At 40.2% G+C, this 26401-nt stretch overlaps 1 protein-coding gene across 2 annotated transcripts; it reads right to left on the bottom strand.

Annotated features, from left to right (window-relative positions):
- Positions 1-71: 71 nt before the first annotated feature.
- Positions 72-26117, bottom strand: mpp2b (MAGUK p55 scaffold protein 2b). Of its 2 annotated transcripts, XM_086063933.1 has the most exons (13): positions 25821-26117; positions 20894-20973; positions 10674-10777; positions 7773-7925; positions 7401-7556; positions 6507-6734; positions 4890-5021; positions 4714-4816; positions 3064-3132; positions 2832-2993; positions 2553-2755; positions 2298-2426; positions 72-1300 (listed from the first exon to the last, which is right to left on the bottom strand). In XM_086063933.1, exons 2-13 carry the CDS (start codon positions 20922-20924, stop codon positions 1124-1126), a joined length of 1647 nt encoding a protein of 548 aa, XP_085920059.1. In that variant the 5' UTR covers positions 20925-20973; positions 25821-26117; the 3' UTR covers positions 72-1123. The 2 variants fall into 2 exon arrangements, with proteins under 2 accessions (XP_085920059.1, XP_085920058.1); XM_086063932.1 differs by lacking the exons at positions 20894-20973; positions 25821-26117 and adding an exon at positions 18307-18612.
- Positions 26118-26401: the final 284 nt, after the last annotated feature.

The following is a 26401-nucleotide window of genomic DNA, read 5'->3' on the forward strand; positions in this document are numbered from 1 at the left end:
GTTCGTTTTCCAGATGAGTGAAGAAACACAAGTAAAGCACATTTCTCAACAAATACAATCATACTATAGGATGAGGTGGTAAAATACATCGAATTTAATACAAATATCACATTTGGTATGTCACCATCACCTACTTGTCTGTCTTAGAGCAATCCAATGTAAACATTACACTACATTAAGAATTTAAAATTTGGAAGGCTAAAAGGTAAATGGACCCTTTCCACATGACTGACCTCGCTAAAATACATGACGCTTTACAAGGAATGGGCATTCAATTGCATTTTCTTGATCATCTATGGGGAAACATAATCAATGAACTGATTAAATGTTAATTTAGAATTTTTTTTTATGGGATAGGAGAATGTGAATGTTGTATCGGGTTATTTGCCGTTTTTGTGTCCAGTCCATTTATAAGTACTGCTCTGGCGCCCTCTTGTGGCATTTTGGTGCCAAGGAACAACACTGAACACAAATGCAAACGCAACACTTATGATTTTTGCTCTCATTTTCCATAAACTGAACGCAAAGATTTAAGACTGTTTCATGTTTCTCTTTTATCGCTCAGGATTTTAACTACATTTGTGTTTATGAGCATTTCCTGAAATAACACATCTACCTCAAGGGTGTGACATACTGACTAACTAACAAATATTCTGACATTTGTGAACAGCATTTGAGAGCTTTAAGCCATTTTATGTGCAGAGAAAAAGTCTTCCATCTTTTTGTCCAGCTCATGAAATAGGAGCAACAGCAAAACTTCATATTTTGGTTCCGTTTAGTTGACGTGATGGTTAAGCGCTGTCTGATAGTAAAGTAGTGCTTTGCTGCCATCTTGTGGCATCTTTAGACAATTATAAAACTTTTTTTTTTCCACCGAGGGAGTGTCAAATCTGTCCCACACAAGTGTCGAAATAATGCCTTGTCGCTACTCTAGACGTCTGTTACCAGGTTTGCGCTTAGCGCACCCTCACTCGCGCAATTGCAATTAAAAACCGAGAGCCAACTCTTTCTAGAACCGTTTCAATACCAACAGAATGATGACAAATCAAGTACAACACCACTTACATTCCCGCCCCTGAATGGCGCAATGCGGGTCAAATGAAATGGTCCGCCGTGATCCAGCTCAAAAGACCCAGCTGACGGGCACCCACTGCTGCTCGTTTGACAGTTTTTCCATGGCGGCGCGGAGACCTCGGAACGTGACTTCGAGGCCGTCGTTGACGATGCAGAGGTCAAAGTAATGTTCGTAGGCCCTCTTGATGCGCTCGCTCTCGTCCACCGTCCTCTTGAGCTCCGAGTCCTGAAGGGTTTGGGGGGGGGGGGGGGGGGGGCATGTTAGGTCACGTGGGGCGCCTTCATTAATTTGCACTAGTGTCCATTCCGTTAACTAAACACAAATATTTTCCTCAACACTTATTTTTTGCTGGACAAAAAGTACACTAGACTAAAACCCTCATTAATAAAAAAATATATATAATAACTGGGACTAAATCAGTTTTGTTTGCTTGTATGCATTTTCGTCGACTAATGAAGACGAGACGAAAATGTACTTCACTTCACTTCATCTAAAAAGTGGACTAAAATCTTTGGACATTTTTGTTCATGAACAAAGACGAGATGAAATTGATATGATTTTGTAAAATCTGTTTTTTCGTAATCTGTCGCTGTGACTCAAATAAAAAAACTAGAATGCTAAAACAAAAAAAAACCTCACTTAAACTACATTTTATATTTACAAAACTAAGTAAAACTCATTCTAATTAGCGAAAATTTCCTTCTTTTTTAGTCTTAGGTAATTGATTGATTCAATACATGAGCCTTTGGGGTTGATTTTTATTGTGATTTTAAGTATATTTATTTCGATATTAACCGGGATGAGGACATTAGAAAGTGACATCATCTAGCAGCAGCCAATAGAAAAGCACATTCAGATGACGTCGTTCCGAGCTGTCAATTTTGCATGCTTGACTTTTGGCTCTCCTGCTTTTCCATTTCACTCCGCCTCAATGCTACGCTAGGTAATATTTCTTTTTTCATTTTACCATGGTGTTTATTAAATATTGCACACAAGTGATACACTTAAAAAACAACAATAAAAAACGATAACTAATACTGCAACTAACAAACTACACCATAATGAATCATTTTGAGAAATGACTAAAACTAATAAAAACTAACCGAATTGCAGTGAAAACTAATTAAAACTAACTACATTTAAAAAACAAAACTCAAAACGAAATATAAAACACACCAACATGAACATTTTCTAAACAATAATGACCCTGATTTGCACTCACCGTTAACTGTTTAGTGACCACTCCTGACTCTATGGCCGACCTGTTCATGGCCTTGAGGACCTCGAAATCGGGAGCCTCGATGAACACGACGTAGGGCAGGAACTCAGACGTCCGTAGGACTTTGAGAGCCTTGAGAAAATTTGTGGGATTACTGCCGTTGCGTCATTCAAAACAGTTTGCGCGGAAAGTACATTTTAGGTTCATCCGTGCAATTTCAACCAACATCCCTGACTTCCCGTGAGTAGATTCCTCTACCTGCGGGTTGACATCCAGTATGCAGATCTTGCCCGTTTCCGTCACCTCGTGTATGGAGTTGATTTTCGTACCATACAAGTTGCCGTCGTACTCGCCGTGCTCCAGGAAACGGCCGTTTTTGATGTCGCACTCCATTTCGCTGCGCGTCATGAAAGAATACATCTGACCGTCTCTCTCGTCCGCCTTTGGTTTTCTGCTGGTGACTGGCAACAAAACGCGGAGATGGGACCTAACGACCGGGACGTGCCGTTTTGTGCGTCGTCCTATGTTTGCACTCACAAGGGATGGTGGTGCCGTACCGCTGGGGATCCATCACCAGCAGCTTGTTCTTCAGACTGCGCCGGCCGACGCCCTGCGCGCCGATCAGGACCAGCGTCTTCCTTCGGAAGGGCGGCACCTTGGCGACCTCCTCGTAGATCCGCAGCTCGTGGCGGTCAAATTCTTCCAAAGAAACACCGATTATTAGCTATTTGATTCTGTTTCTGCTTCAGTACATTGCCAGTCAGGGTACCTGCATTCTTGGTGGTTAAATACATCATTTTTTTCTTCTTTTTGCCACCCATTCCAGCACACAAAGGACCTGGGAGAAAACGTAACAGATTAGCAAATGCTTGGTTATGCCAGCAATTTCAATACAGTACTAAGAGAACGCATTGTAGATTTTCACTGGAAGGAGCTGATGTTATATGCAGATGTGACCACTAGATGGCACCATGCAAACGCTCTGACAGAGTCCCTTTGTGTAGTTGTTAAAAAGAGGGAACGATGTCTTTAAACCTTTGTGTTTATAACACCCTCCCCCACTAGAGGGGGAAAAAATTAGCTATCTATGTTGAACTACACTGGCAATATTCTGAAGAGGCAATTTGTGGTTTTAGATAAAGAGTGGACAATGATGCTCTTTCCCCGCTTCCGAGTGTGTTTACAGTATGCCAATGACTTGTTCTCCACAAAGTGAAGTGCAATTTTGTGACTCAGCACACAGCCTTTGTCTCCTAATGACTGCACACAACACATGAATCGAAAGCAGGGTATTTGACGGTGCCATTAATTTCATGAAATAAAAGTGAAAAATCAAATGTCTGTGTAATTTTGTAAACATTACTATACAACTATGCAAGTGATCAATTGGCCAATTAGTTCATGTGATAAACGTATACAAAATACATAAAAACATTTTATTTACCTTTTTATTTTATTTTATGCAAATATTAGTGCTACAAACATCACTGGACTCCTGCTAATGTAATGCTGGGCCATATTTTGCTCAACCCCACTACAAAAATGGTAATTGATGCAATTTGTTATTTAAGATTTTTGGGGGGGATAATTTCGTTTTTAATGAAATTATTAAATTTCATACAATGAAATAAATGTGTTCAGCGTATATGAATGTATTATTTAAAAATATATATTTAAAAAGCGATTGAGCAATTATGATATATCAAATAATAATTAATTAGCCAATTTGACAAAATACATTATAAAAATGTGTTTACATATTAAATACTTTGTTTCCTTCTGATTTTTCATTTCATTATTTATAGTTTGGTGAATGAGTACTCAAATATTAATGAATACATTACTAATAACATTTATTTTATAATGAATACATTGCTAATAATAATAATAATAACATTTAATTTATAATGCACTTTACATTTCAGTGAAATCTCAAAGTGCTACAGTTGAAGGTTAAAACTAAATTACTGTAAAATCTAGAAGAGTTTAAATATAACAGCAACAATCAGGACTAACAAAATTAAGGGTTACAAAAAATAGTGAATATTATTTCATTTTTCTTAAAATACATGCCATGTTAGGTAAGAAGTGCTTAATTTACTCAACAAATAATACAGGAGTCTAGATAAAGTATCGATCGTCAATCAACAATCCTAGCAAAACTGAATAATCGGCATCTTGGGCCGGGCCACCCGAGTCATGCCGGTGCTCATTACCAGCACTTCGGCGCTCGCAGGCAGAATGGAGAGGTGACGGCTCGGGTGAAATGCATTCATGATGCCGAACGGAACAGATGTTGTCTTTGTTCCCGGCGTGTTTATGCAGCATGGGGTCAAATCTGCATAATTGCAAGTGTTTCTCTCCGTCGGCTTTGTTGTTTGCGAGCTGCCGAGAAGAGGCGTGTTGGTTTAAGCCGTACCTGCGGGTGCGAGCTCCACATCTCTTTTCACAAACGCTTTCCTCTTCTCCTCGAGGAGCTGACTTGGAATTAAACCGGCGCTACCTCCCTGGATGTGGCAGGCCTGGGAAAAACGCAAGATGAGCAACAAACACCTCACAGCCTGTGCCGGTGACTAAGCGAGAGGCTGTGCTGACCTGCCACCAGTTCAGGTCTTCCTGGTTGAAAATCTGCAGAATGTCTCCACTGCAGAAGCTCAGTCCGGCCTCTTTACATGGAATCAGGTTATCGTGGGACGGGTCGTAGTCAAAGTGACATTTGACAAAAGCCTGGAATGACACAATTGTGATTATGTACAAGAGGAATCAAAATAAAGAGGCGGATATTTGCATCAATACCTCTCAAGACTGAGCGTTATTAATTTTCAACAATCAAATTACTCTCCGTCTCAGCTGAAGGTTCATAACCACAAGGTTCCGTGATAGGACACCAACAGAGAGAAACAAGGAGAGAGCCAGCGAGCCAAAATGCGTAGCCATGGAAACCGTTCCCTCCCCCTTCTGCACTTGACGCCTTTTCTCATACTCCAGTGATGTATGATCATTAAAAAAAACACCACACACTGCTGTGTGCGTGTTGCCCTTAAACAACGTTTTAAGGCTTCGGCTGGAGGTAGGAGCTACCTTTTGAAATACTGACAATTGGAGTCAGTTTACATTTTACAAATGGGGAATTTGGTACGGAGGAAATTTAAATACAAAAAAAGATTTATATATATATATATATATAAATATATATATATATATATATATATAAATTATTTAGAATATAAATGGGATACTAAATATAAAAACGAGACTCAAAAATATAAATAATTATCAAAATAATTGTGGAACTACATGCAAAAATAAATACATGAATAGATTTATACATAAATGAATACATAAACAGGCTATGCTCATATTTATGTCATGCTGCAGTCTTATTTATGTATATAGATATTTTTTTGTTTTTGTATTTCCATTTATACTTATTTTTTTGCATTTAATTCTTGATTTATATTTTTTTATATCTGGTTTTATTTATTTTTTATTTTGGCATTTTTGGGTCCTCCATAGTTAAAGGTACATGTGTCCGACCCCATTTATTTAAAATATGTCACAAGAATAGAAACTGTCTGAGCCAAAGATCAATATCTTAAATCATGGCGGTATGAGAGAAACAATTACATTCATATTGATGGAGTCTCCGCTACGCTTTTTTTTTTTTCCAGACCATTGATTTGGAAAGCTGATGTTTATTGGCTGACAAAACACAATTGGCAGCCGCTTTCCTCTTCAATGCCATCACTGAAAATGCTAATATTGAAACGCTCACTCCATATTTGATCGCATTGGGATTAAATGTCGGACGACTGCTACGGTGTCATGTGATTCAGAGAGCTGTCTGGTTTTTAAACGGCAATTTCTGCGCCATTAAAATATTACTTTGCATCTGGTTAAGTGACAAAAACAATGATTCACTATTGGAGATAATGTCACGTCAAACAGAGACTACAGAATTACATTTTATTAACCGAATAACATAAATGCAACTAATTTTTAACTGTCAAAACAAATAAAACAATAAATACTCATGTGCTTACTAAAAATTGTGTTTTGTCTTGGCCATGGTAATTCACGATCACAAAAGGTTGTTTGTTTGAATTATGTTTTTTTTTCTTTTTCTTCCAAAAATCTTCCTAAATGACAATTATGCAGCTAGCTAGTTCATCCTACTTATTGGGACGAGATGTACGTCTATAATGAACTGACCTGTCTGGCCGTGTGCGGCTCCTGGTAGCTGGGCAGGATCTTGAGTACCACGCTGCCACTGGCCTCCTTCAGCATCTCCTGCAGGACTTTCGGGTCGTTGCCCACCTCCTTGCCATTCACCTCCTTGATGATGTCGCCCACGTGCAGCAGACCTTGCTGGTCAATCATGCCGCCGTGGAGGATCCTGGCAATCACAAGCTCGCCGCTCTCCACGCGGAACGTCACTCCCTTTTCAACACAAGCGTTTGATGAGGAGCATAATGAGTTATAATAGTTTGGGATTTTTCATTTCAGTTCTTTTTTTTTTTTTTTTTATATTAATGAATGTTTATTTGCTTTTTTTTGTAAGTTTGGTACGGGTTTTTTTGGGTCGAAAACTTGAAAGAAGAAAAAAGAAAAAAGTAAAGAATGTTTAAAAAAACATTATAAAATAGTTTTAGCATTAGCTTTAGTTTTTATTAATATATGGAGTATTTCTGGAGTGTGAGGGGGAAAAAGTTAATTAAGTATTGAGTATTAAACTACAATTCCTACTACAGTGAAAATGCAGCCAAAACCAAGTTAATGCCGGTCAAAAGTTAACAAAATAATTATTTTTCTACAAGGCATCTTGTGGCATTTTTAAAAGAGCACAAATAACACAATAAGGTGAGTTTCCCACAGGCACACAAATGGGTGAATTAGCGATTATTGAACCGGGACTATGAGATTAGTGTCTTTTAAGGCAGAAAAGAGGGCTATACTGTACTTAGCGATGACACTACCTATTGATCCACAAGCTAATGATCTGACAACAGATAAATCTTCTCTATTTTATATCATGAGGTGGAATCACTATTCCCCCTGCCTTCTTATAAACAAAAAAGTTGATGAGTTTATTTATCAACCACTTACCAGGTGCTCACCAGACACCTTGCGGATGCCCACCATCCGTACAGCGTCAGGTGGCACGGGTTGGCTGTTGAGGGCTGCGTCCATGAAGGAACAAGGGCTGGGAGGAGGTGTCTCATAATTTTTGGAAGCGACGGAATCATGCGTCTCCAGGAGAGACTTTACGGGGGGAAAAAAGATGCCATAAAATGATGAGGATCGCGATAAAATGATGCCAATATCACGCTACAATGCAAATATAAAGACTCTCTGGCTTGAGCTCACTCGAGCCGTGAAGCCTACGGGAGCATCCGGATCAATCATATCGACGGACGCTGGCGCAGCATGCGCCGTTAAGCATAAACTCCGCTCTAGGCCTTATTTAGGTTTGGAGACCTGAAAGTGAGGCTCCTTCAGGATGCGGACCAGCTCGTCGGCTGCTTGGCTCCGGCGCGTCAGAGGGCCGAGCTCCTTGAGGATGTCCTGGACCAGCTCCACGTTGTTTTCCCTCACCGCCTCAAGCTTGGGCTCCTCAAAGTGCTCGTGAGCCTTGGAATCGACGAGAAGAAAGCAGATGGCACACGAGGTGAATCTTGGCCGTGTGTATATTTTCCAGTCTTTTGCTGAACTGTTGGTTGGGATTTAATTACAGTGAAACCAAACCAACAATGACCAATAGCAGTATCAAACGCTCAGCACAAACTAGTGCCTTGTACATTTTTCTGTGTGCTCTGAGAAACATTAATGTTTCAGGCAACCATTAATTTTTCACTTTTTCCTCCTCTACAGTCAATGACATATGGTTTCTATATTTCTGATCCAGGGCCAGCAGCAAACGATGAGTTATTATCTCACCCTTTGCAAGTTATGGATCTTCATGAGTGTGTTTTTGTTCCCCTCTAAATCAATAAACGCTGCAACTGAGTGTATAATTTATATACGCTTTATGAGATGTTAATGGCAATCCAGCATGTCTTTGAGTCCTAAGCAATATTATTATTTCCATGCATGTAGTAGGACAATCCTTAGTCATCAACGGTGAATCAAAACGAGCTTGTTTTGGCAGAATTCACTGTTGACCTGCTGGAGCAATCTGTCGGCCTGTGGCTCTTTGACAACATGCAGGATGGATACATTAATTTATGCAAACTGCAGAATCTTGAAGGAATTGTTTACAGTATTAATACAGCCTTGAATTACTTTAATAACGTGGCTTGTATATGATTTATTGTAATCTGTCCTTTTTCAATAGGACATTTATGCCACAAAAGTTTTGGAAGAGCAACTGCTGAATCAATATTTGAGACTTCTACAATTATTTACAGCTTGAACAGGCTTTGTGGGAGACTTCCACTTCACATTCCCGTCTAAGGAAGGGACATCATGTTATCAGCGTTCAAACCGTACTGCATAAACAGCGGAGAAAGGAGAAAGATCATCGTTTTCAAAGATGGAAATAAAGTCACTATTTTGAGTTTGTGTTGCCTAATAAAAACAAAAATATTCGACAGTGTTTCCTAGCTTCAAAACATTATGTAAAAAAAATAACATACATAAAAAATATGGATCACAGTGCAGTATGCATTCAAGCTTAAAGGGAAAAGTAATTTGTAATCTAACAGTTACTTTTAAAATCAAGTCATCAGTAAAGTAACTACCGGCAAGTTACTTTTTAAACAAGTAATTAGTAACTATTAACTACGTTACTTTTTCAAGGCGAATAACACTGGTGTTATGAATGACATTTCATGGCGTCATGACATCATCTACACAGGATTGCTTCTCAGTCCATGATCTCTTATCTTCAATTTGTTCCATCCACGGGTGAATGGAACGCTCAATATAATGCCCTGCAGACTCATAAAGCTTGACATCCTGGTTTCTACTGTAGCGCTTCCAGCTAAATGTCAAGCTGTCATAAAATAACCGATAACCGCTTGATACTGTATTGTTTTACAAATTGAGCTTGTTCGGGAAAACATTGAAAAAAAAATGTGAAAAGTGTCTAAGTCGGTGAGTTTAAACTGTCAGCCTGCTGTCTTGTGACATCTCATGCTGATGCTGAGCTTATTGTGCCGGCAATCGCTGATGTGATTACAGACGGGGCTGATTGCCTCATTCTATCGCGAGCGCGGCGCAATCGATGCAATTCACCAAAGCCATCTAGCGGGAGAATCGCTTTTTGTATCCATCTGGTCACGTGAGCTTCCTCGCTCAGCACGCAACAGCTTGTTAAGTGTTTATGGATCCACTACTAAGAGTCAAGAGCGTCCCTGTAACCCCAGGAAGAAAAAAATAATTTCCTGCATCAATCTGCGAGTCTTCTTCACTCATAGCGTGCCTATTAGTTCCTCTCTACATTTCCGCCAGGATAAAACGCCATTTTTCTGCATTGAGACAAAAACAGCTTGTTATTCACTGTCAGAAATAAACACTGCCAACATTACTAATTAAGAAGACTTTTCATAAACGAACATGTATTTCCTTGAATGCATTTGCAATACCGCAGCACATGTTACTTCTTGTTTGTTTTTTTCACGTTGTTGCTCTTGGCAAAGCAAAGCTACAGAATACGAGAACAATCACCGAGAAGAACGCCTGCCACTGCAGCGTCCATTCAATTTTTCTACAGATACTTCAAAAAGAGGAACTACAAGCAAATGCATTGCATTTTTGTGTGACTTTAAAGGGCAAGTTTTGATCCGTAAGGCAAGAACGGGTTTACATCATAACTGCTAAATTTCATTTTCATGTCAACTTCAAAGCAGGAAGTGCACTTGTACGAGGGAAGTTTTAGGGAAGGGCTACATGTCTGAACTGCGAGAAATGTCATTGCGCTAGTTACATTTTTGAAAAGCTTCATTCAACTTTTTATTCTCCATCCAAGAGAACATAATGTAATCAGATCAAGAGTACTGTATAAATCATGCAGCCTTCAAAAACGGCTTCATAAATAAATGGAAAATTCCATGTCAATGAAAAATGAAGGATCTTATTGATCAACGTTTAGTGACAAAACTTATTTTTAGAGCCAAATGTTGTCTGCTGCTCACTGGAGGGCTCTCTCCTAATTAGAAATTACCTTGCATCTCGCGTCAAGGAGAACTACTCTGCTCTCTGGCGGCCTTATAACCTTTTGTTCCGGCAGCTCATTAGAATGACGGGCATGAATAAAACTGCAAACATCGCTGCCTTTCCCTTTTACTCCAAATATTAGCAATGACATGACTGCTTAAATGGCAACTTTGGAACAGCAGCGCAACAAGCTGTTGAGAGTTCTTATGATTTTGTTCTCACCACTGGGCTCTCCATGATGCCTTTGAGGAAGATGAGGTCCAAGTCGTTGGCGGGTGTAGAGCTGATGCTGTCACTCAGCGTGTCCAAAGCCTGATGATGCATGACTGCACACAAGACACACAAGAAAATAACTTGTTTCTCTCTCTCTCAAATGTTTCATATTAAGGGATCGCTAGAATTCTGAAGAATGAGTGTTATAGACTAATAAGAGTAATAACAACAATAACAATAACAAGGCGGTGTTACCTAGCAGCCTAAGCTAGGCTTCTAATAAGCTGTATAAACTTTTTTGATGGAGGCTTTTGCTATTTACAACACTGAGAATAGCACAAGACAGCAAACAACGGAAGGTGCAGTTGATTGGGTCACAGCTAATTTGCTAGCTAAAGAAGATGACAAAGCTTATTGCTACTGGCTGGACAGCACAAATCTAAACCACAAATCATAAAGCTAAAGTTAAAGCTAAACATGACATGCTTCAACAACAGTTCAGAATATTTGTAACTACATACTAGCGGAAAGTGAACAGATGAGGTTTGCTAGCAAAATCGCTACATGAGTTAGCTAACATTTTTAGCTGCTGGGCTAACTTTTATATTGTTCAACGTGAACTAGTAAGCTGTAGGTATTTTTATTGTTTTATTTGGCTCATACATTTATTATGAAGAGGTCTCCAATATATAGCTCTCTGCTTTACTGTCATTGTGTCTGCTCTCCTTTTGCTAAAAGAAGAACAAATCCACATTTAATGGTTGTGACAATTGTTGCAAGAGAGTCTACAAATAACTGCGAAGCTGAAAAATACTGCCAAAGCACAAACTCTACACCAAACAACTTTATTTTACAAGCTGACTTGGTCCAAATGGGAATACAGGATGCGATAAAGACTGGCACGTCAATGCTAAACAAATCACAGAGCTGGGTATGAGAAGCAGTCACTATAATACAAAGCTGTGTCAACATTTATCTTGATAAAGAACCACTAATGCGACTGTCAGTGGCTCGAATCGATCATCAAATATTTGAGTAGTCAAAAGTAGTAAAAGTGGGTAGCGGATGGGATTTGAACCCGAGCGTGCAGAGCACAATGGATTAGCAGTGCATCGCCTTAACCTGCCAGCGACCTCGTCTGACGATGACACATTAGTCCTGGTTGCAGATTGAGAACCAAATATGCGAGAGCAACTTACATTTTACAGCTTCACAGTTTATTCTATTATTCTTTGTTTAGCGAGCCCATCACGTCAAAACACCTCATTTACATATTATGTAATTAGAAAAAGCAACTGGAAAGCCCAAGGTAAACAGAATGCAGGGTTGTGTGTGTGCGGCAGAATCCACAAATCATTAGGTTTTTTTTTACGGCGGCAATCGAAAATCCCAAAATGAAAAAAGTGACAGATTATTTTTGCTATTTGTTTTTGATCTAATACCAACAAATAAACATATGATTGAATAGCTTCCTAATCAGTTAAAAGGCAATCAAACCAACAATAATAAACTACTACTATTCTTTGTTAGAATAAAAACAAACAAGCTGTTACTTTTACTCTTTTTTTTTTTGATTGGCAATCAAAAACTAACAACTGACAGCGATTCAGAAGCCATCGCAATTCTTTCATATAACTCGAAGCAGATTCCTTCCGTCCGTCACGATTCTTCACACAGACGAAATGAGGTGATTGACATTTCATTTAAGAGTGATTTACATTGTGCGACTGGGTGATTACAAGCATTGCCAATTGCAATGCACGCTTCATTTCACGTCACGTCTCCACATCTTGACAACGGCGTTCTGCGCCACATGTTGAGCGGGCCCTCAAAGCCAAATTAAGGACACGAGTCACATCTCGGCCTCGCCTCAAGACGAGACGGAAGCCAGACGGGCTATAACAGCGACAGAAGCCGACGACCTTGCTCGTTCATTACGCAGTCCTTCCGCCCTCTCGCAGGATAATTTCAAAGTAAATTGAGTTCCTAATTGCATGAGTCTTCTGCAGTGAAGTCTTTTCTTTATGTTTGGCCTCCGATGACAACAGTGTGCCAGTTTTGCACCTGGCAGAGCACATCAGAGCAACGGGCTCATCTTACAAGCCCTGCCTAATTCTCTTTAATCACATCAGACTCTTTTCTTTTGCCGCTTTTTGTCTGCTTATACTGCACAAATGTGACAGCGTACATAATAACTCCTACCATACTAGCTTTTTTGGCTCGTTTTATTATGACAAGCCCAGCAATCATGGGGGAATTGGCAGCTGAATGTGAACAAAACAGAGAGCAAGGGCATGCATTTGTGATATTATCGTTGGTTGGAAGTCGCGTGAAAATAATACAGCGTGGAGCGTGTCTGGCGTACGATTACTCACAGGGATCATTACAAAATCGACGTCGTCCTTCTCTTGTTCATTTGTCAGCGCAGACGAAAAGGGACGAGAGGAGTGATTGCACTGCATTATTTACCCTTTCCTGTCCTAATCCTTGTTTTGCCGGGACATTAGGATTTCAGGTGAGGAACTCATGTAGCGTCAAAGGCCTGAGAAAATTGAAGGCCTCCTTTCTTTTAATCTGTAGTGCACCATGCTTTGTTAATGACCATGTACAGTACAGGGATGCATCGACATTCAATTGAAATGAATGAATATGCCATAAATCCATTGACGTCTCCCCCAAAAACCCAACACAACTTTTTTTTGTAATGTGTTTTATATTGTTCTTTGTTAAGAATTGTTCATTTATTAGCCAAACTGCTGCTTGTGAGCGTCAACGTCCAGCACTCGAATCTCAAATGTTTGCTTGCAAGTCAAAGCAAAAACGTACGTACGGTCACTCAAGGCACCGCTTTAGTTCAATCATTTCAGTCCAAAAAATAAAATACAAGCACCCAATTGATACAGCTTCCAACAGGTTGAGAAGTAAATTTGCCAATAAACACATGCTTCATTAACTTGAATTACACCCTCAAAGGAAAGATAAATGGTGGCTTTTCCACCTTACAAGGCCCTCAAAGCACTTTACATCCGACTACTCACTTACCTACTGATGACGCAGCATCAGGAGCAACTGAGGGTTCAGTATCTGACTCAAGGATACTTGGACGCGGTCATAATGGCGTGGGATCGAACCCGCAACCTCTGGGTCGGGAGACGACCGCTCTTCCGCTGATCCGCGCCGCCCCACAGATTCAAGATTCAAGTGGACGTGCCATTCAGATCTCTAATAATAATAATAATAATACAGTGTGATGGCCTCTGGCATCGCTTGTCAACAAAGACGGGCGTGCAATTACAAGCAAAGCTAATTAAAAAATGGCTGTTGTGCCCTCCGAAGAGAGCTACAATTAAAGCCAATGTCACGGAGGCCGCTGAACAATCTAGCCGGTTATTGTTTGTGCTTAGAGCGCGGCGGGGGGGGGGGGGGGGGGGGAGCATGAATCTCTTACAAAGCATTTAGCAAAGGTTGTCCTGTTGCTGTGGGATGGCGTTAAGGGACACGGAGAGGAAGGCGCGCCAGGCTCATTCTCAAGAGGTTTTTAGAGCCACGATGGGGCGCCGAGTGCCTTTCGCCAAGATTTCTAATTGTCAAATAAATCAACGTCATTACTATCAACTCGTCAGGTTGTTAAAGGGCGGATGTCCAAGAGAGAGGCCGAAACATTTTATTGACTTGAGTCACCTGGTGAGTCATTTCTGATTTAATGAGGCGTTCATCGGTCATTATGCTGAGCGTCAGAGGTTCCGTGCCGGCGTGCTTGCAGGCTCGCAAGCTTGAATGCAAAAACATCTATTTCGTATAATTGAGTCAACGTGCTCCCCGTAAGAACTTGAGCTTGTGATCAGTTTTGTCGAGATCCACCTACGTTAGAAATAAGTTGGAATAACACTTTCTTTCTTTTTTTGACTCACTACCGACGTATTTCCATTGGCAAAAACAGCTCGTCGGCTTGGGCTGATACCATCTGGGTGACGTCAACGACGAATGGCTTTTCACAAGTCGAGCACAAAGACGACAGTAGAAATGATGTCGTCGCACCCGCTTGCTGTGGTTAAGCTTGAATATACGTACTACGCAGTTCTCTCTTTTCTTGATGCTATCGGCCTCATCTTGAATAGATGTGCCTCCTCACTATCTCGTAACTTCTCACCCATTCTTATTGTGGCGTCTGCAGAAAAAGGCAACAGAAAAAGCTCCTCCCCTCGGAGCACCGCCCGAGACCAGAAGCAAGTGGTATAGCTCGTGCTATAATCAAGACCGCGTCAACCGAGACCAAGACATTATTGAGAGTATCAAGTCAGAGACAAGAACAGAACTTTTGGAAGTCGATAGAGTCAAGACCATATCAAATACAAATTACAGGAAGAAAAGAAAAAATACCATTATCTTAAAAAAAAAGTGCCATGTTGTTTTATGAAACAAGTCTCAAATCTCACTGATCACAAGAGTAAAAAACGCCTTCAGTTCTGAGAACTTAAAAAGGGGTCTTGAGACCGGCCTCAAGGCCAAGACAGAGGAATCTTTATATTAATTTTAGGCAGCCAGATTCGTAATTGTTTGCTCCCTCTTCCGTGCTCCAGTTAAAAAGTGAGCTGCAGCATTTGGAAGCAACTTTTAACTCATTCACTGCCGTTGACGGCTATAAACGACAAAAATTAATTTGAACAATTTCTATTAGTTTAACATTTTTTCCCACTTTTGTTAACAAGAGTATGAAAATCTAGAACATTTGGACATTTAGAACAGATATGAAATTTGTGATCAATCGCGAGTTAACTAATGAAGTCATGCGATTAATTACAACTAAAAACTTTAATCGCCCGACTCCCCGAATTTTTAATAATATTTTCTTTCTTAAAAAAAATAAATAAATCATTCACTGCCGTTGACTGCTATAAACGTCAAAAAATAATTTAAACAATTTCTATTAGTTCAACTCCCCCCCCCACTTTTGTTTACAATTGTATGAAAACCTAGATTTTTTTTATTGTACATTTAGAACAGATATAACATTTGTGATTAATCGTGAGTTAACTAGTGAAGTCATGCGATTAATTACAATTTTAAAAAATGTATCGTCTTCTTGACAATATTATGTTCTATGCAGCCCCACTAGTCCAAATACGGTATTCTGGTTAATATTGCATTAGTGGAATATGAGTTAAGCAGCATAATCTATCAGTTTTTATCAATACCAGAAGGCAGCCATTTTGTCATTTGCAGTCAAGTGAAAATTACATCACAGTTGCTCAGGCCTCAGGTAACAACCAATCACAGATCTGCTTCAGAAAACAGGTGAGCTGTGATTGGTCGATGCCTGATCTCTAAGCAACTGTGATGTCATCTTCAGTCGAAAGCAAGCGGCAAAATGGCCACCCCCTGAGATGGGGCAAAATGGCTGGATTTTGCTGCATAACTCATATTCCATAAATGTAATATTAATCAGAATGTCATGTTTAGACCAGTGAGGTCACACATAACAAATCATGGTCAAGAAATGTTTCAGGTTGACTTCCCCTTTAAGGGAGGAGAGGCTGACTCCAAAATAAAGTGCAGTGTTAAGAGGAAGAACTCTTAACAGCACTAAACTTTAATCTTCCGTGGACTTAACATGTCTTTTAAACAATCATCCTTCACTCATTCAACTTACTCGCTGCCTGAAGGTCACAAGCAGCTGCCATTAAATCAGTCCAACATGACACAGTGCGACGAGAAATAAAATTTCATCCACACAAACTCATAACACAATCAACTTTTCTTTTTTTTCCCCACCTCGACCTCAAGTGCTCGTCCGAAGTGCTGTAATATATTGCCAGCGAACAATGTGGGCGAATTAATAGCAAGTGTCAGCAAATGATCACGTGCCGAGCAGATTTCAATTTGTCCCGTTGTGTTGAGAGCCCGCAATGATCTGTGATGGGTTCAACCAGCTCACTCTGCTTGATGATCCCACACCTCAATCTGAATACATGGATTATTTGCATATGTGTGAGTGAGAGAGATAGAGTGACAGCATTCAGAGGTTGTAAACAAAAACGCGTTAAGGCATGGGGTCCGATGAGACGGCATATGAATGAGCTCATTACCCATCATGAATGTACAACGCGCTCGCGCACACAAACTCGGGATGCTTTTTTTGCCGGAAAATGGGATTCATTATGGCTGTCACTACTGTCAAGTCGCATTACAACCCAGAGGCTTTTGTTGCAACACAGTCCGCAGTGTGACATATGCAGTACACTTATAACAATGTAACGTTACGCGTATTTAAATGGACGCCATGAGACGAAACTTAATTTGGCAACCACGACCATTTTAGATGTGCTTTTAACAATTTAGGGTCACGGATGACAATTTATGTAAGCACACAGTATATAAATAAACCTGGACACACACACAGAGGATATTAATGTGCAGTATGAACACGATGCAATATTAATGAACTTTGTCAATTATGAATGGCGTGTTTATGGTACTTGCAACTCTATGGTACTGGCAAATGTGTGCATTTTAAGGTGACACAAAAAACAACAACTGCATTGTCACTGTCCAATGACGGCAATATTTCACATTTCTGTTTTTTAAATGATATAATATATCTTTATATATATGAATAAGTGCTGTCACTATCGAACATTTTTAGAACCGATTAATGTATCGATTATTCAATTGATTAATCAACTAATCGGATTAATTAAAAAAAATTATTACAGTGTATTACAAAAGCATTTCCCCCCCTGATTACCGTTAATTAACGAGTGATTGGTAGTTATTTTGTGCTTCGTATTTGTATAGTGATTTAAAAAAATTGATGTACTGTTATCAGTTTGGTTTTCCTAAGTAAAAACAGATGTTTGAATTTTTTTTATTTTGATTAAACACAGAAGATAATCCGTCTTCTTTCATGAAGGACTACAGAAATCAGTCAACAATTACTGATGATATGATGAAATTGGAGGATTTGGACACTTTTAAATAAAAAAATGGATTACTCGATTATTAAAATAGTTGTCGATTAATTTGATAATCGATTACTCGATTAATTCTTACAGCTCTAACAATACATGAAGCAGAGCAGTTAATATTCTTAACAGCTCGTAACTATCGATTTTGACTTGCAGATTACAAACGTCTGCCAAAACATTTTTTCTCATCAACATCGAAAGCGGACGAACATGTTTAAATCTGGCTTCCGAATTAGAACTAAAAACCCTTTGCCATCGTTTGTGTATCCGCACAGTTTAAACAGTTCATGGATGAGATCAGGTTATCTCAAAGTAAACAACTTTTCACTGCAACATCCTAACTTTCTCCCACTTTCTGTCACGCTCCATTGCACTCAGCCGGCCAATCAATGTGTGCAATGCAACCGCTGCCGACGCCGTGTGACATTCTTGCCATCTTTATGCATCCGTCGCTATCCTTGTCCTGTGCTCCTGTGCATGCCTGCGCTGCCCTGGGCCCCCATTCTGTCGCTACTTGTCATCGTCACCCAAGATGTACAAACAGACTCTCGGCCGCTTCCTTGCATTGAAATGACCTTATATAGGCACTAATTAATTGCACAGGTCATATTGGTTAACACGCCGCAAAGCATCTAACTGCGCTCGCACACCCGGCAGATAGACAACTGTTTTCTTACCTTCTCCCCCTATTTTCCTTTCCAGGCCCTCCAGGGAGAAGGCCGAGTCCCCCTCCTCAAGGGAAAGTCTTCCAAACAGACTGCCAGCCATGGTGACCAACACCTCACCACAGAGCGCTCACACACATACACACGCGGCAACACTCCCAATATTGTGTGTGTGTGTGCGTGCGTGCGTGCGTGTGTGTGTGTGTGCTCGCTCCCTCTCCTCCTCCTCCTGCCAAACAGCTCCTGGCTCTTTTCCTCCCTCTCCACCTGCTCTTGACGTAAACGTGTGCGCGCTACGCCTGACTGAGCGTCTTCTCCTCCGCATGAATGAACGCAGACGACAGGCTTGTGTGCATGAGTAGACCGGAGAGGGAGGGCGACGCGTAAAAAAGGGGACTGGGGAAGAAAATAGGAAGTGTGATGCTTACTCGGGGAGGGGGAAGAGAGGGAAGGGAAAGGAGGCTGGGCAATTTTCCTGGAGGCTTCCCTGTGGGGGGTTAAGTGGGGGGGAGAGGAGCGGCACTGAGCTGGCATGACAGGGATTGGTCAAAGGAGGCAGTACGAAAGGAGAAGAATCATAAATGAGCAATAAACCTTCGCTGAGATGACATCAGCGACGGGCAAACATGGTCGGCCGTGCCAACGCACAACGAGAATTTGAGGACATTTGTCTCTGTGCTTGAGGGAAGAAACGGACGTGAAGGTGAAGAACAGGCGAATCGCCAATTCTTTCTTCAAGCCTGCTCAAAAAATAAGCTGAAAAACGCCTTGTGAAATGTCAAAAGTACTTACTGTGGCTTGGAAAAACTGTTTGTTTTTGTGATGCCAAACTGAGCCCTTGGCTAGAGGACAATTCGCACATTTTAACTCGGGACATTTCACACATTTTAACTCACTCGCAGTGAAGCTGAGTGCGAGAGCAAGAGCAAAACAATGCACCAAGTACTCAGTGAAATAACATATCATAGACTATGGATGGATGAATAATAATATGTCTCATCATTAGGCCTACCTTTGTCATCACCAACCTGGTGAATCAACATTGTGATTTCCTAGGATTATTGTATACAGTAAATTCTGTAGAGTATATTTGACTCTTATAGACTCAATTTTGGAGTCATATTTACACTTGGAAGAGAGCAAGATAAGGATTGGGGGGGGGGGGTCAATAAAAGTCACTCAAGGGTGGACGAACGAACTCGCAACCCTTCAGCTTGGGAGACAGCCAATCTACTCCCCGAGCCATGCATCTCCTGCTGTGTGTTAGTATATGACTTATGTCAGCTGGAATCTTCCTAACCAAACTATGTCTTTGGTCTCTTGGCGATAAGCAAACAGTAGGAGGGGCATAGCTCAGGTGATGGGGTGGCAGTCTTTCAAGCTGAAGGTCGTGAGTTCCTCAACCCTTGGGTCACTTTTATTTATTTTCAATTCTATATTTTACTCTCTTCCTAGTGTAAATCTTACCCTACTCTAAAACGGAGTCTATTTGGTCCCTATCTAAATATATATCTTCTTGCAGCTGCAGAACAGGAACTGTGCCCTTATCACGAGATAAGGACTGAAACGGTTTGTTGTTGGAACGCCCTGTAAAAAGAGAGGGATCAAGAGAGTGTGCCTCAGAGAGGGTCGGAGATTGTAACTGAGCACATCTCTGTCCGTTCTCCTCACGAGTAAAAATAATCTAAGTCTCTTGTCTTGCTTCCTTGTCTATAATTTATTAAACGTTCTAGGTTGACTTAACCTGACAACGTTTATTGTGAAAAATCATTGCATCACGAGTGTCTTTACATGGATGAATGTCATTTATCAATAAAGTTGATTTCGGCAAACTGGTAGCACTCCAAGAAGTAGCTCTCAATTTCCTAAAGGCTACCTTACCAAATATGCTTCCTTGCCATGAGAAGGTTAGGTTTTTCCGGCCCTCAAATTGGGGAATCAGACAATTACAACAGTCTTATTTTTGTTTCCTCTTCTTTGTAGCCCTCCTTGACAACCACACTATGTTTTTGTGGTTCAATAAATTCTAAAACCGTATCTAAAAACCTGATATTGGGTTGCAGTTTTACGTCGGTCGATGTGCAGTACTCAACCACTTGAACTGTGACTGTAATATTTTCTGCGATAGCCCACAGGTCGCTATCGGCGGGCTAAAGTGAGCACTGTCATTGATCATGAGCCATATGGAATAAAACCTCTAAAGCGCAAGTCAACCATTGATGTGAACTGGCGATGCATGAGTGGCGGACACCAGAAAAATCCTCCGAGGCGTGACTAATTTAAGTCTTTAGTTGGAGCGAACTATTAGCCATCTCATTAAGTCACATTAGAACTGGTGAGATGAGATCTACGTCTGGAGTGCTGGATTATCCACAAAGCTTTCACTATCACTTGCGCTCTTTCGACATCTTCGTGGCTGATGCTCTCTCTCAAGGCAATCGAGTTGCCTGCATTGTCACATGAATACCCTTTTTTTGACAGTGGCCGTTATATTTGAAACACATTTTTTTGTCTTGTGCTGCATTAATTTATCACGCAGGTCTGCCAAGTTGAGCTGCTGAACACAGATGCTTTCGTCATAGTTGATGAAGCCACTTACCGGTGTCAGAAAAAGACGTTGCCACGGGCATTTTATGATGTGTTTCTTCCCTGTGTCCTCCGTCAAGCTTGCTAGGTCAACTGTGAAAGAAAAGAGATGAGAGAAAAATTCAAGGCAAAACTGATGTATTGATTGGCAAATCAAAATCTCCAGCATGAAGGCACTTTGCAGAAAATAAATATGAGATGTGCGAATAATCTTGGTGGTCCGCTTTTAAATCCTCACATGAATAATTTGTCTGAATAATGCGTCTCCAATGATGATCTGATGTCTAAAGCAAGATAATCTGGCCGATTGTGAGCCTTCGACCAAAGTCAACAAAGGCCTGATTATCGGATGGATCTAAAGATTATCCTAAAAGATTAGTCGGTGAGGTGAGGTGTGTTAACAACTGTTTCTGAAAACAGCCATGCCCAACAAACGTAAATGTGAATCATATTCAAAGTTTACTATTCAAAATTCTTGCTTCTTGTACTACATTTTATCAGCACCTGGATTCCCTGTCGCACTATACTGCCTCTAACAGGTCAGTCTGAGTACTGCAACCGACTCCTGGGTTGAGGGAAAATACTTTGTTGCTTATGAAGTATTTTTTTTTATTGGAAATTTTAAACAAAAGTAGCCCCCCTCCCCCCCAAAAAAAACCTAATCATATGATATCAGTTAATATGTAAAAAAACGAAACAAAAAAATTATTTGCCGTGACAACCAAAACAAATGCCTTCCCTTCCATAACGGCAGTCACAACTATCGTGTTTTCAATCTGTCCAAACAAGCTCCCACCCACACTAACTGCTATCTAACTCACTTCGGAACTATTAATAGACATCCCTGCAGTTACTGCCCTTGTGTCCGTGGGGGAATATTACTAACAGATGGAAAGATTGAACGAGCCGGCGAGTGGGCAGGCCAGCCAACGTTTGGCTTAGAGAGGATCTGTTGATTCTAATTGATCCATTTAACATCAGGCAGCATGAGAACGAACGCCCGGGGATCCAAAACTGGCTTGTCAGGTGACGTGGCACTGGCGAAATCCACACTTTAAATAGCGATACGGGGTTGTAGGAATATAAACAGTGTAATCAATAGGCACGCGATTAGAAGAAGAAGAAGGAAAAAAAAACTGACTGTGGTAGTTGCGGCAACACATCAAGTGGGAGGTCCAATCGGTTTAAATAACAGGGATGACGAAAGTACACAGCTGTTGAACTAAGATGCCAGTAGGAGAAGATGCTAATTTCTGGTTGCTAAGACAATGTCTTGCCATGGTAGATGCAGTGCTACGGCAGCCTCAGCAATGTCACTACAGGGTCACACTTAAGTAAATACATGAACCTCACATTAAACTTTGAAATGATTGGGTCATCATCATCACTGAACACCAATGGAATTTCCGTTTTTCTCCAGTTTTCTAAATGGTTTGGTTTACCATGTATTTACACAACAAGTATTGTTAATAAACATTCTCATATGCTGAAAGGGCTTTGTTAAAATTGATCAATGTGGATTTGCTACATTGGCGTTCCGCCCCCCCACCCCCCGGGATCCCGTGTTTGCACTGGGAAATGACAGAGCTTGTTAAAAGTATGCAGAGGCCACATGGCAGCTCAGGAGCCAAAGCCGATTTCAGCAAAGCTTTGTTGGGAATTTGGAACAGAATGGGGTTGTGAACTGCTTTTTTATCCCTCCTTTTTAGCATTGTGTTAAAAAATGAATTGGATTATGATTGCTTCATCTCTGTTGGTTTCAGTTTTTTGGCTTAAAGTGGTGGCATTGATCGCTGTAATCATGCGCTACAGTCAAAAAGTAGTCTTGAGAAAAGAAGCGAGACAGAATGAGTTGCCTCTTTAGTCAGTCTGTAGGATACACTGTAGTAACATACATGAGCGCAACATGACTAAATGTAATGTAGTAAAAGTAACATTTAATAAAAAAATACTCAATTTAAAGTAAAGAGTAAAAAGAGAAGCAAAAAGTATGCTGAATACATTAAAACTACTCTGACAAGTACAATTTATGCAAAAACCTAGTACAATGCTACCCATCTCTGGCTGTAGCTTATATCGGTAATGAATGCCAACATGGTAGTAAAGTCAAGAATTTCATTGTCTCTGTTACACGTTGTTTTACAATGACGGAGTTGTTTTGTCAAGTTTTACATTTATAACATTTCTAACTGGCAAAGTGTAAAAAGAAATCAAAACCACTGGCAAAAAATACATCAATACATAAATCAAATATTACAATGTGATATGTGTTAGCCATGTGCTAATGGCTAGTGTTAGCAGTTAGCGTTAGCAGTCACCTACCTTGTCTTGACTTTTACTATTTTGTCAATTTCACAAACTTGGCTATTCTCAGTTATCCTTGTGGCAAACTGCTTGATCAACATTGCATCATCTGCAGCTGCTGCGGCACGGACATGTTCTGGAATGTTGATCACTCCATTAGCCTTGAATCGGCTAAGGCCTACTTTACATATCTAACTTTTAGTGATCAGTGTCATTTTGCTATTAAGGACCAAGCCACGGCACAATAGCAAAAATTTGAGCATTGGACACCCCTACGATTTATTTTTATTTTTATACAATTGACTACCGGCATATTAAATAGGGATGCACGATAATATCGGCCGCCAATAATTATTGGCAATTATTGACCATTTTGACGTCATACAGATAAACCAGATAATACTACTCAACCCCTCCCCTCTCCTATGGTAGCGTCGCATATTTGTGAGGTCGTAATGATTCATTCCGTTCAAATAGGCACGACAGTGTGCATCATCAAACAGAAGCTAATGGATAGAGCTGAATAATTATTCAAATTGACATTGCACTGTAGTAGAATGCAATTTTCTAATCGCAAAGGCGATAATAAATACATTAATATTTCGCTTGTATGTGCCAAAATGTACATGGGAAGAGGACAATTAGATTATTTTTCAAAATCATTCAGCCCTACTAACGAAAATATTTTCAAATTTTAAATACATCCTTGCGCAATGACATTGGCCAGCGCAGGTGTCCATATGACGACCGCCTCAAGCCGTTCCCACAGTGCCGCAGTGTGTAAACACGCACGCAAAAAGAGCGGCCAAACAAGTCTTAATCCACATATGGAGCCTGGCGTCAGGCCTAAAAATAACCCCGTGCTCCCACAGGTTCAACTCCTCTCATTACTTTACAGGAAAACTGCCGTTTCCAAGACAACCGTGAGCGGCTCCTCACTTCCCCCCTCCCCGGTGCATTGCCATGGCAACAAGGGAAACGGCGTAGAATAATGAGGACGGAATTAAAGCTGATGCTATTTAAAGATTTGACCATCTTAATTACAGAGTTGATTAGATTTACAGTACATTGAATAAAAAAAAAAATAATAATGTCATGTATATGGAATAATAGCAGTGTATGACTCAAGGCAACATGCTGAGAATCCCCCCAGGTGAAGTTTGTGTATTCACCAACCGACAAATACGGAATTCCACACGACTGACCATCCATTAGTTGCTGAGATGTTTCAGTGTGTGTAGCGGGTGGGGGGCACATTTGTAGCATTTTCTACAAGTAAATATGCTATTTTTAACTGCGTATAGTACGTAAATACCCTGCAGAGATGATTCACTCTTCAGTGACGAATGAGGTTCAGACGATGCTGACGATTGTTAGGAATAATGCCAAAATAGTCCTGACTGTGGACACGATACTATAAAAACGTTTACCCCGTGACTGAACCTGATTTAATGTATTTAAATCTTCTTGAGGGAATGCGATGTAAAGGACACACTATTAAAGTACTGTATTGAGAATACACTTGTAACAAGGCATGGAAATATGATAACTTTTCAGTCAGGGACTTCAGAGCCAACTTTAGGAATACTTAAATTAATCCTCTAAGATCCACATTAAAAACTGATGATTTTTAGTCCTGGCAAAGGGTCTTTAAAATGAAAATTATGGAAGAGATACAGGGTCATCTTTGTATCTCCTCACTGATCCCTTTGAACAAAGAGAGCCATATTATTTCAGTTGTTTATAGGTTGTCGCCCATTCAGTAATGGTGTAATTAAAAAAAATGTTTTTAATTGAATAGGGGTGTGGTTTTTATATCCACTGTTTCCAGTATACATAGTTATATTGATTATAATTTACTTTAATAGTTCAATTGAAAGTAATTCATAACGCTCAGCGTGAAATGACCATTAATTGTTTTTATTTTCCTTGAACAAACCCCTCAAATTCACCTCAACAAATTAGATTACTTTAAGAAACAAATCAAAACGTGTTTCTTGAAAGGTAACACAGCCAAAAGTCTCAGAAAAAAAAGCTTTAAACTGACATTACTGTCACCATTTTTTAAAGAAATGTTAAATTTTGCTGATGCTAATGTTATCAAAAGCACCCCTAAACAACTGACCACGTGCCCTGCATGTGCGCATGCGTACACTCCAGCGCCTAAAAAACAAAACAAAAAAATATTTAAATATGAATGCACATATGCCATTTACATCTCAGAAACTGTCTTTTTTGTTTGTTTGTTTTTTTAAATACTAATACAATTCAAATGTAATTGTATATATATATCACGTTTAGGGTTAGGGAAAAATTAACCATTTAAACGTTTAAGGGGCGGCTGACGTCACTGCACAGGTGCTATGAGGTCAATCATGCTAACACAACACATATTTAATATGGCCACTAATTAGCCTTTTTATGCAAAGGAATCAATTCAATGTAGCTTTTTTTTGTTGTCTTGCTATAGACTTATTACAGGGATTTTCTCGTCACATGATTGGTAATTATGTTCAGTAAAACACAAACACTCGCATAAAACGAAAATTAAAAATGACAAAAACGCAACAACGACAGCCTGGCCGCTTTTCTCTTCGACACTTCCTTCAATTTGAGAAAGGGCTTTTCCCGCTCACCTTGTCCGCCTGCCGCTTCCCTGAGAGCGGCTTGTGGACGCCGCTCGGCTCGGTGCTGCTGGTGGCGGCGGGCAGGTCTCGGTTAATCCGCGCAGTTACTTCCAGGCGCCAACGGCAACCCCCTCAACGCGCTTCTTATTTTGAACGGGACCTTGCCTTTAAGAAGAAGAAATGACTTCGTTGAGGGTTTAAGCCGTCCCGTTTCTTCGAGGTTCGGTGATGGAGAATAAACGTGACGTTATTGTAGCACAACACACACGGGAGTGCGAGTCGACCGTGATTCGGAACCTATTGTCAGCGGAAATTAATGAGCTGCCTCTTGGTACGACAGCGAACCCTAGTGGCGAGAACTTGCATTACATCCAACTCGATAAATACTGTACACTTGGAGGCGCTAATACATAAAATGATTTAATTTTATTTGAATAAATGTACAATAAATCAATTAGCTAATTAGCCAAATACAATGGTAACACGGTTCTTTTTGTGAAACTGATTTTGTCAGGCCGTAATTGAAGAAAGTCGTTTGCCCACCCTTGAAAAAAAAAACTGTATCGACTCACACTTTTATGCTATTATTT

The sequence above is a fragment of the Leptonotus elevatus genome, chromosome 20, assembly GCF_054856555.1.
Source record: "Leptonotus elevatus isolate MCC_2025b chromosome 20, RoL_Lele_1.0, whole genome shotgun sequence".
Lineage (NCBI taxonomy): Eukaryota > Metazoa > Chordata > Actinopteri > Syngnathiformes > Syngnathidae > Leptonotus > Leptonotus elevatus.

Bases quoted from the DNA above. Each gene is read 5' to 3' on its own strand.
- mpp2b (XM_086063932.1), bottom strand. From the start codon at position 18,397: ATGGCTGGCAGTCTGTTTGGAAGACTTTCCCTTGAGGAGGGGGACTCG. The intron at 6,735-7,400 runs GTAAGTGGTTGA...TGTGTTGAAAAG, and splicing joins AGGTGTCTGGTGAGCACCTG to GGAGTGACGTTCCGCGTGGA. The intron at 1,301-2,297 runs GTGAGTGCAAAT...CAAACCCTTCAG, and splicing joins TGGTCACTAAACAGTTAACG to GACTCGGAGCTCAAGAGGAC.